At 44.7% G+C, this 11,518-nt stretch overlaps 1 protein-coding gene across 1 annotated transcript; it reads right to left on the bottom strand.

Annotated features, from left to right (window-relative positions):
* Positions 1 to 441: 441 nt before the first annotated feature.
* Positions 442 to 10,764, bottom strand: dbx1 (developing brain homeobox 1). Its single transcript, XM_062967800.1, has 4 exons — positions 9,919 to 10,764; positions 9,411 to 9,512; positions 3,945 to 4,144; positions 442 to 2,187 (listed from the first exon to the last, which is right to left on the bottom strand). Exons 1-4 carry the CDS (start codon positions 10,331 to 10,333, stop codon positions 1,810 to 1,812), a joined length of 1,095 nt encoding a protein of 364 aa, XP_062823870.1. The 5' UTR covers positions 10,334 to 10,764; the 3' UTR covers positions 442 to 1,809.
* Between the last annotated feature and the right edge of the window lie 754 nt (positions 10,765 to 11,518).

The following is an 11,518-nucleotide window of genomic DNA, read 5'->3' as shown; positions in this document are numbered from 1 at the left end:
AAACTGCTGCCCGGTAAATCCAGATTTGAGGGGTTAGGCCGGAATATGTTGCTTAGCTAATAGCTATACAGTAAGGCAGTGACATAAGGAAGTAGCTGAACTAGAATAGCAGCCAGGCATTTAACATCCTAAATGTTACTAAAAGCAAATGGGCTTGGCAAAGACACTGGCTAGTTGAGTCTAGTTTTCAAACTTTATAAAGCTCTGAAAGATCCAGTGGTGTGAAGATGCAAGTCATAGTAACTGGAGCATCATATGCATAGGTATGTATTAAATTACCTGAAATGTTTAAATGCAGGAGATTAAAGTGGAATTTATTACTACTGAATATACCTGGAGTCACCTTCCAAATCACCTTCATGTATAATGTTGACATTAAGCAGACTTCTACAATTAATGCACAGATGTGAATGCATAAAAATCATGCCAGACCAACAAACATTATTATCCTCACAGCCTTTTCTTTAATTTGGCATTTGCTTCATTTGCTTCATTCATATATATACATATTTAAAATCTGTACACAGTAAGAATATAAAATAGACCATGTTTTATAAATTACACAGTTAAAAACTAAGCTTCTTTTTAAGTTTAAAAAAGACAATAAAAAGCACACATATATATGCACTCAAAATCCCAACAAAATGTAGAAAAGTCTGTCCACCTGGAGACTTACAATAGTCGTGGTATAAAATAGCCTTACAGTGTAAATGTACAATTTACAGTTCATTAAAAGCTGTGCAAAGACAGCAAGGTTTAGTCAAAATCAAAGAGGTGGCTCAATTTCCCATGTGTCCACATTTACACCCTCTGCAAACCCAAAATGGCCAAAAAACTGGGGGAAAATATAGTAATGGCTAGAAAGCACATGAAGCTTATGAAATTCATTTAAAAATTACAGACCTAAAGCTAAGCTATAAAGTATTGTTTCTCTTGGCAGTTATGAAAGACTAGGGTCCCAGACCCAAGTGATATAGCTCACATTTGTAAGAATATTCTTAGCAATATGCTGGGAATATTACTGGTAGCATTTCAGACTTGGTGTGGTTCATTTGTAACTAGGAAGCTTTCATGAGTGTAATAGTTGTAGCATCTCACTCAGGGAAACATAAGGTAGATTACCCAAGTGTTTCACAGAAAATAATACTTTTAGAGTTATGTAGAGCTGAAGCAGACTATAATTACTCTATCATTAAAGCAATGTTGTCTCAGTAAAAGTCAAGTATCCCTTTGCTGGAATTCCTAAATTTGAAATACTCCAAGATTCAAAATTGTCCACAAGCTGTCTAAGATAGTGACACATTAGCTTTCAGATGATTCAGTGTATGCAAACTCTGTTTCATGCACAAAATTATTAAAATATTGTGAATAAAATTACCTTCCGACTATGTGAATAAGGTGTATATGAAATGAATTTCATGTTTAGACTTGGGTCCCATCTCCAAGATATCTCATTATATATCACATTTAAGTACTGAAAAAACAAACAAATTAAAAATCTGAGCCACAGGACACTTCTGGTCCCAAGCATTTTGGATAAGGGATACTCAACTTGTACTTGTTTATTACTTGTTTAATCTGTAACTTCTATCTGAAAAGTGCAAGGCAATCTGGCTGCTCAGCAAAAGGAGCACTATAAAGCCAGGCTTTCTAACCAGGGTAGATCTGTGGTCATCAAAATCTTGTGGATGAAAGGATGATCCGCACATTTTCTATGCAAGTCATGTGGATATGGAAGGACACCATCTCTTCAATTAGATGTAGATCTTTGCAATGTCCCCTTTTTATAATTGCCAGGAGAAAGGTTCTCTATGAGACCGTGATCTCCTCCTCTTCCTCCTCCTCCCTCTCCTCCTCCTCTTCCTCTGAGTCCGAGAAGTCTGAAGGTTTGCTGGGGCTGCTGGAATGGGTGGGAGAAGGGAGCATCCGGGGGTCCAGCCTGTCTCTCAAGTGTGGGAGGTCTGTGCCCTGATGATAATTCAAGGAGTTCCTGGGACTGGCTGAGCAGGATAGTAAGGAAGAATCTTCCTCTTCCTCCCCAGAACCTTTCTTCCCAACATCACTGAGGTCTGGGTGGGGATTGAACTTTGTGGGTAATGTTTGCTCCCGGCAGCCTCCAGATGAGAGGAGTTCTCGCTCTTTCGAATTTCTCCACTTCATCCTTCTGTTCTGAAACCAGATCTTTACCTAGAATTTTCAAAAATACATTAAGAGGGTAGTTCAGTACCAATATTCAGAGTTTAGAAAAGTCAATTTTGGATTACAACCTACAGGACCCATCCCTGCCCCCATCAGCATGGCTCCAAGCATGTGAGAAAAAGTATAAATGGTTTAGAAACCTTTAAAAAAACTTTTAAACAGCATTTCTCTTGGGATAACATATTCCACCAAAATACTTTACAGCCCCAATTGAAAGTGACTCATGCTTGTATCTGATTAAAATCAAAGCACAATAAAAGAGCTGACTGCTACACTGAGCAGCTCCTAGATGGTAGGATTAAAACGTGTGGCCACACAGATCAAAGCTATGTGGCCTCAACTGCAAGTTCCAGTCTAAAAGTGGCCCCTTATATCCATATTCAAATTTGCTCCTACATGCATTGTGTGTGTGACAGGGACGTTATTTTCTTGTGTGAGAGAGTGAAAAGTCTCCAGTCAAAATCCCTCTGCTAAATCCAGGTACACGAATTCTACTGATTGAACTGCTGAATGGTAGTTGAGTTGCTAGTCTGGATACTAGAAGAACTCCTGTAACATTAATCCTGAAGATATTTTAGAAGGGTGGCCCCTCCTCTTCTCTTCACTGGGAATGCAAGTGCAATTGGGAGGGGTCAGCTGTGGCTGAAAAGCCAGAATCTGTAAGGTAAGGGAGGGCTGGTGCCTTTGTCCAGCATTGCCATGTTTTACTCTAGCTTTTCATGTTTTAGGAACTCTTCAGGATTAAACTTACAGGAGCCTTATTCCATATACAACCTGGCAACCCTAAAAGGTAATCAGGTTAATGTTTATAAACCCCATTATTTCAATCCTGAAATCTATTATTAAATTGAACTCGTGTAAATCCATTATATCAATGAGATTTACCTACATAGATCATAGGATTCAGGACTAGGTGTGCCTAATCTAAATTGGGCCTAGTGATCAGATTTTGGCCCCAATGTACAGGAAGGCACTTCCATGCCATGACCTAAATCAGGGCCTCAATACAGATTCCAGTGTTGCTCTGAGCTAGCTAATGGCTTCTGCAGTTGCCAGAGCTGTTACCTGAACTAGTTTAGATGTTTACCATGCAGCAACCATCAAGTTTCCACCAGATAGCAACATTTTTGAGGGTTTGCAATGGAGCAACAAAAAGCTCTGTAGGAATGCTCTGATCATTGACAAAAACAATGTTCCACAAAAACAGTTGCTATGAAATGTCTCTTAATCCCTTGCATTAAAGGTAAAAATTTCAGCCTCAAAACAAAGAGACCTTATTAATAAATACTTGTAGGATTTAGCAGTGTTTGGCATTTACTTAATGTGGGTAGAATGGAGCACAAGACTTCAATCCTGAGTACAAACATTGTATCCTGAAAGCATTCCCTTGGAAGATTTAGTTAAATTCAGTGTGATTTATAGGAGACTGAAAGTGCTGAAGATAACTTTTTAAAAAACTTGGAAACATATTCCACTAAAATAAATGGAGCTTTTGTTCTAAATAGTGTAAGAATTTGGATGCCAGTTGCATTGGCCATTGCAAAAGGAACTACATTGCCTTAAATCTTCATATTCTGACTTAACTGGGTTGTGGTTAAGGCTGTAAATTAGGAATGCCTCCTTTGCCCAAATTGTCCACCTTACAAACAGTCTTTGTTGCATTTAGGAAGTCAAGGTTAACTACCCATTTGTTCTCCCATTCCACCGCAAATTCCCCATGCTTGGCCCAAAGAGTGACTGGTTACCTGGGAGTCTTTTAGGCCCAGCTTGGCTGCCAATTTCTTTCTGTCTGGCTTGCTGATATATTTCTGCTTCTGAAACATTTTCTCCAGAGCCTTGCGCTGCACATCTGAGAAAACGGCCCTGCGAAGCATGCCCCTGCGTGGTTTCCCTCGAGCAGCCAAAGGCCAAGAGAAGGTGCCAGGGATAGGCACCACAGAAGAGGCTGTGAGGGGGGGAAAAGAATAGGCACATTAGACTGAATCAGCTAAAAACAGGAGAGAGAAAAGCAAAGCGCTGGAGACAAGAACTGTTCTCTTCTAAAAGACTGAGGCCTAAATCTTACTGTTAGTCCCAAATCTCTACAGTAGACCTACTGAATCACTGCAATTTAATCCATATCAATTTACAATGCAACCCTTGATTCAGTAAATCCACTCTAATTGGGATTACCAACACAATTCATACTGATTCGATTCATTCCTTTTGAGGTTGATGGCGAATCTCCCTTTGATTTGCTTGTCTGGTTGGCTATCTTTAGTTCCAATTCTCTTTCTCTCTTTTCTTTTCTCTCTCATCTTTTCCTTTCTCTACCTTTATCTGACTCAGGCAGACTGGCACCTAAATAAACTCTGAATTTCATGAAAGGAAGTTTATGCTTAACTTAACCATTTTTAAAAAAAAATTATAACCAGATTATGTTCATTGAGTGAATTTAACCATAGCTGGCTGTTTTTGTCACCAGATGCAGAGATGCAGAGCTTGAAAAAAAAAGCCAGGAAAATAGGATTCTTTTTAAAGGAAGCTCTCTTTTTTACAAGTGTTTAATTTTTCAGAACACTGCTTTTTCATGCAAGGAACTTTATTATATGCTAGATTATAAACAAAGGACTTTTCTGTCTGGAAGGGGAGAAAAAGGCCTTTATAGATACAGGTTTTGATCAATCAGTATTCATCTTTTTTATATGAATCTTTCTTTCCCTCTCCCCTTCTTCCTTACAAAACTTGAAGAATTCACTCTGAAGACATGAAAAGTAACAGCTAATTAGCACATTGACTGGTTCCCAATGGGACTGGAATGATAAAAAGGGCAGAGTTTCCCCTTTAAGCGGAAAGAAAAACTCCCAAAGAGAAACAGAGATTCTAATGAAGCGTGAATGGTAATTGTGTAGTAATGAACTAACAGAAAAAGACTGAGGACAAGCAGCTAAAGCCATATATTATTGGGACAAAGAGATTTACACTTTCAAACTAAACACAACTGCATGCCAAGCTCCTTGGGGAGAATACTGATGACACAGCCTTCTCTTTCCCCAAATCATTTTCATTAAATGGACATGAAAAGCTATATATAAGGCTCAAGTTGTTTTTGTTGCCCCATTCAAATGCAGGAGAAAGGAAGCAAATTCCATTATCAAGAGAATGAATGGAGGGGCTCTTGGCTTTTGGAAGAAAATATATGAACAGCTTCTTGGTGGAACAATATTTTTGAAAAGTTGTTCCTCACAAAACCATAACTTCTCTTGACATTAAAATTAAGAGATGACATTAATTTGATGAGCCCTTCCTGACTAGTCATTAGATATATTTTTCCTAGCAGTTTTAAGATTTATTTAACAACAATGAGGGATTACAACAAAGGATTGTGGAGGGTAGGAAAGCTATCTTATAACTAACTCTCTTTCAGGCTCTCTTGTTTGCACACCATTGGCAAAGCTGCAAATTCACGCTGGTTTTGTACATTCAGTTAGAAAAGATGATTACAAATATAATCTCAATAAGAAGCAATATCTATTTGATTTGCCTTTTTTCTTTAGGAAATTTGAAGGGAAGGGTTAAATGGTTGCTTTTTAAAAGACCTAAAGGGTCCAGTGACACCTTTGAGACAACTTTGGAAAGAATTTCTAGCATAAACTTTTGCTAGCTCAATTCACTTCATCTGATGCAAGATGAACCTTAGAGGTACACCTGGATTTTAAAAAAGTACAGTACATGCAAAAACAAATTAGCATGGCTATCTCTTTGAATGCTAGTACACTAAAAACACTTATTGTACTCATCTACAACTGTTTAGCTGAAAGAACCTTACAGCATAGCAATTCCTAGATGTCATGTATTATATATTACAGGGTGTTTGAAAAAGAACTCCCTATTCACCATTTAATTTAAATGGTGAATAGGGAGTTCTTTTTCAAACACCCTGTACTTCTTAATCATAGAATCATATATTTGATTTAGTCTATTCATTCGGGTGCATCTTTGAGGTCCATCTTACATAGGATGAAGTAAGTCCACAAAAACTTTCATACTTTTAATGCTTCAACAAGGTAGCCACTGTGTTGGAACATGATGTACTGGTGTAGAAGAACAGTTGGCAGCTGAGTTGACAGGATATGACTGCATAAAGGTGGGTACCCCAAGTCTGCATTGCCACAGCCCCACCATCCACCCACTGGCTTCTATGTCCTTTCTGATAGAATATAGTTGTCTCTCTACAATCTTTGTTTTTTCATGTTTCTGGATTTGTTTGAATATATTCTCTCTAGGAATCTCTAGGTCCTCTAGTGTTGCACTATGGTCAACTTCCTGCAATCATGGACACAGAGGACCCAGAGCAGGTATTGCTGCCATTCAGCTGTTTGGGCCCCCAACTCCCAAAATTCCTGATAATTGACCAAGCTGGCTATGGGCTTCTGGGAGTTGGAGGCCCAAACAGCTGGAAGACTAAAATTTGAGGGTGCCTGGCCTAGAGATTTCTAGACAGACCACCTCTTTAGAAGTCTCGAAGTCCTTCAGTGCAATTCTTTGTTCAGTTTCCAGTGGAAGTTGACCCTAGAGTTCTTCGGAAGACCTAAAAGACCGTAAAAGGTGTTCTCCTATGTCTTAAAATAGCTATTTTGTGATTCATGTTTTGTTTTTCCATTTCATGGAGGTCCTGTGCCCCTATCCCCAGTGAAAGCAGAGGGCCGGAGACCATTTGTTGGGTTTCATCCCTGAACTGCACAAGTCTCTTGTGTCATCAAGTTTCTAGTCCTCAATGAGTAGCTAGGCTAGAGATAGGGCTAAGCTGAGAGATTCCTTCCCTCACTTTTCTATGCATGTTTCCCAAAAGGGCTTTATCTTCACTCTTCCTGCTAGCCACTGTCTCCTTCCCCCACTTTGATGATGTAGCAATGGAATTCTGTAAGGGAACTTCCTTTTAAAGTTTTATTGCCTTCTCAATGTTTCAGTCTTCCACGTTTTTTTCTACCTGTGAGAGAGATTTTGCCTCTCTCTAGGTCAGTGGTTCTCAACCTGTGCGTCCCCAGGTGTTTTGGACTACAACTCCCAGAAATCCCAGCCAGTTTACCAGCTGTTAGGATTTCTGGGAGTTGAAGGTTAAAACATCTGGGGACCCACAGGTTGAGAACCACTGCTCTAGGCAAAATGTAGCTGCATAGACTTTTTACCCTTTTACCTCTTTAGAAGATGGGATTTAGTAAGCTAGTTAGCTCCAAGACCTTTTCTATCAAGAATGTTTTTATTTTACTTCAATAAATATTTTTGAACTCTAGTTCTGACTCTGCAACCCTGAACCATCCTAAGGACTAGAAGCTTATCTCAGCTCACCATACCTACGTTTCTGCTGGTTAAAGGGTTTACTCCTAATACTCTGCTATATTTTGGTGGAAACGCCCCAATTGAGGGTTATTTCGAGCCCAACCGCTCAGATTCCCCAACACCATCCCTTCGGGAAAGGGAAGGATTTTGGGAGGGCAGGGCAAGGCAGGGCAGCGAGGCCGGGCTCCGGCCACACGGGAGCCGCCAGACAAGGCCGCGCCGCATGGGGTCTTGTGCAAATGCGGGCAGAGCGAATGACCCTTCATGGGAAATTAGCCCGTGGCTGGTAAGTGTCTGTCAGCGGCGAGGAAGAGGCCGGAGGCAGGCAGGGAGGGAGCTGGCCAGATTGGTCATGGTGCTGAAACATTGGCTGCCGCCCAGGAGCAACGAGGAGGAAGAGGAGGGCGAGGAGGAGGAAAATGCTGGGGAATCTGAGCTGTTAGGCTCCAAATAAGCCGCAGTTGGGGTGGTTCCCTTTCGGACCAGGACAATCCCAGCCAATGTGTCCCCCCGGAAAGCCAAGGGAGACGCGGGAAGTGGGTGTAGAGGTGGAGGGAAAGGGCCAGCCCCAGCCATGGTGCTAAATCGGCCATCAAATTGGCGCGACTGATTCTTGGATGTCGCTCTACGTCCCTCCCTCCCACGTCACCCCCGATCCCCTCCATTCCATTTTCCACGCTTTCAAAGGGAAGCGGGTGTTGAGGGAGAGCAAGGGCTGCCCCTCCCCAATCCTTGGGCGTCTCTCACCAGGTTTTCATTGCAAGCTTTGCTCTGAACGGGGTTTGCCGGAGCCTTCCTCGGAGGCCAAGAGAGGGTGACTCGGCTAAGGTTACCGAGGGAACATCCCTACTATAGAAGTAATGTAGTTGACACCACCGTAATTGCCATGGCTTAATGTGGTGGAACCACGGGAGTTGTAGTTTTACAAGGTCTTCGGCCTTTTCTGCAAGAGCCCTGTTTTTTCTACACCAAACCACAACTCCCAGAATTCCTTGAATTTCCATGGCATTGAGCCATGGCAATTTAAGTGGTGTCACACTGCATTGAAGGAGCTGGGTGTGGCGACAGCCGGCAGGGAGCTCTGACGTGGGCTGGTCCATGAGGCCAGGATGAATCGGAAGCAACTGAACGAATAAACAACAAACTGTATTGAGTTGCTGTGAGTTTTCCGGGCTGTATGGCTATGTTCCAGAAGCATTCTCTCCTTACACTTTGCCTACATCTATGGCAGGCATCCTCAGAGGTTGTGAGGTCTATTGGAAACTGGGCAAGTGGAGTTTATATATCTGTGGAAAGTCCAGGTTGGGAGAAAGAACTCTTGTCTGTTTGAGACAATTAATTACCTTGGTTAGCATTGAAAAGCATTGCAGCTTCAAAGCCTGGCTGCTTCCTGCCTGGAGGAGTCCTTTGTTGGGAGGTGTTAACTGGCCCTGATTGTTTCTTGTCTGGAATTCCCCTGTTTTCTGAGTGTTCTTAACTCAGTTAACACCTCCCAACAAAGGATTCCCTCAGGCAGGAAACAGCCAAGCTTTGAAGCTGCCGGGCTATTCAATGCTAATCAAGCTGGCCATTTGCAACATTCACACTTGCCTCAGGCAGACAAGATTTCTTTCTCCCACGCTGAACATTCCACAGATATATAAACCCCACTTGCCTAGTTTCCAACAGACCTCACATCCTCCTGGGATACCTGCCACAGATGAGGGCAAAACGTCAGGAGAGAATGCTTTTGGAGCATGACCATACAGCCCGGAAAACTCACAGCAACCCAGTGATTCCGGCCATGAAAGCCTCCGACAACACATCTGTGTCCAGTAGAGGCAACTCCAGTGAGTTTCCATGGCGGAGTGGGGATTTGAACCCGCGTGTCCACAGTTGTCCCCTGGACCTACCTGGGAAATAAGACGACCGGATGAAAGGTTGAAAAGAGCCTTCGAAGTAGGGGAAGGAGAAGGCCTTCGGAGGGACGCTCTGGATCAGCGCGTGGGAAGAGTCTGGCGGAGAGAGAGAGGAAAAAAGCGCGTTAGAAAGGGTCCCTCCGCCTCCACGCCAATTCCAAAGACTCTCTCCGCAGAAAGGTCTTTGGCAGAAAGCGTTCCAGTCGCATCCAGATCAAGTCCAGATCAAGCCCTGCCAACCAAAAGTCCAACCATTGGATCTTTATACTGCTGCCGCAATGGGTTAACCCAGGCTTAGGCAAACTTCGGCCCTCCTGGTGTTTTGGACTTCAACTCCCACAATTCCTGGCCTCAGGCCCTTTCCTTTTCCCCCTCAGCCGCTAGCGGCTGAGGGGGAAAAGGAAGGGGCCTGAGGCCAGGAATTGTGGGAGTTGAAGTCCAAAACACCTGAAGGGCTGAGGTTTGCCCTGCCCGTGTCTGGTGTCGCTGAGGCGGCTCTTACCCGTCCGGGGCGTGGAGGCGAGGATGGCGTTGACCCCGAACTTCAGGAAAGTGGCTTCGGGTCCCGGCGAGGAGGAGCCGGGCCTTCTGGCGGTGTGGGAAGAGCCCACGTCGGAGGAGGAGGATGAGGAAGAAGTGGGAGAAGAAGAGGAGGAAGAAGAAGTTGCCGTGGGGTCTGTCCTGGCGACCCCCGAAAGAGGAGGAGGAGGGGGAGAAGGGATGCTGGGCGGCGGCTGAGCGCTACTTCGGGGCAGGAAAGGCGAAGGAGACGGCCTGCTGCTGCTGCTGCTGATCCGGATCAGGTCTTCCACCAGGAAGCTGGTGTGGCTGGGGAAGGCGGGCAAGGTGAGGGCGGGCGTGGGGCGGAGCAGGCTGGGATACACCGCCGGAGGGGCGATCAGGCTGGGGAACATCATGGCATCGGAGGGGTTAAGGAAGGGGCAGAGGGAGAGAGAAGGAAGGAAGGAAGGAAGGAAGGAAGGAAGGAAGGAAGGAAGGAAGGAAGGAAGGAAGGAAGGAAGGAAGGAAGGAAGGGGGGCAAGTGTGATGGGAGAGGAAAGGGGAAAGGGCGAGAGAGAGGGCAAGAAGAGAGGAGGAAGCAGGTGTCACAGTGGGGTCCAAGAGGGGGAAAGAGAGAGGGAAAGAAAGCCCACCTTCCTGAGCTTTGGAAGGTAAGATTGGGTTGGACTTCCTCCTCCCAGTATAAACCCGAGAGGGGATTGCGATGGGACTGCCTCCCCTGCCCTTCCTTTCCTAGAAAGCCTTGAAAGAGAGAGAGACACACACAGAGAGAGAGCTCTAGAGCGAGAGCCACAGAGAGCGTCCTTTCGGGCCCGGCTCCGGGCGCGATGGGTCTTATAGTCCTCCCTAGTGACAGCTCCAACAATGGGGCGCCCGGCTCAGGGGGTCAGGCCTCGGGAGCCCCGGGCGCCCTCATTGGTCCGGGGGCGCCGCCGCGAGCTGTGATTGGAGGAGAGAGCGCCCCCGGCCAGAATCACAGCGCCGCCCCTCCCAAGGCGGAAAGGGGAGGGCAGCCTTTTGCACGTCGGTTCTCTTCAAGGAGGGCTCACACATAAACACACACCACACACACTCCCGGCCTCATTAAATGCCCATTTTATTCTATTTTGATGAAAAGCATCCCCACTGACATCGCGCCTCCCCAAAAGCGAAAAGTAGTAATAAGTTTCTTTCTTCTCTTTTCATTGACTTTCTCGCTCGTTTTTTCATCGTCCCCGCTGTTTGGAAGGAAATGAATCAATAAATATTCATCTATGAACTGACCCCGTAGCTTGTGGGAGACTGGCATATACAAATGGAGGAAGGGGGCATCTCTGGGACGGGCGACAAAGGGGTTCAGATAGGGTCTACCCTCTCCCCTCCCCTCTTTTCGGCCTGACTTCAGGGGAGGCTTTTCCCGGGGTCGCGGAGCCTCCGATGGCTCAGTGTGTTAAAGCGCTGAGCTGCTGAACTTGCAGACCGAAAAGTCCCAGGTTCAAACTCAGGGAGCGCAGTGAGCGCCCACTGTTAGCTCCAGCTTCTGCCAACCTAGCAGTTCGAAAACATGCAAATGTGAGTAGATCAATAGGTACCGCTCCGGC

This window comes from Anolis carolinensis, chromosome 1, assembly GCF_035594765.1.
Source record: "Anolis carolinensis isolate JA03-04 chromosome 1, rAnoCar3.1.pri, whole genome shotgun sequence".
NCBI classification, from domain to species: Eukaryota; Metazoa; Chordata; class Lepidosauria; order Squamata; family Dactyloidae; genus Anolis; species Anolis carolinensis.
Note: the sequence above shows the minus strand (reverse complement) of the source record. Positions and strands in the feature narration are given on the sequence as shown.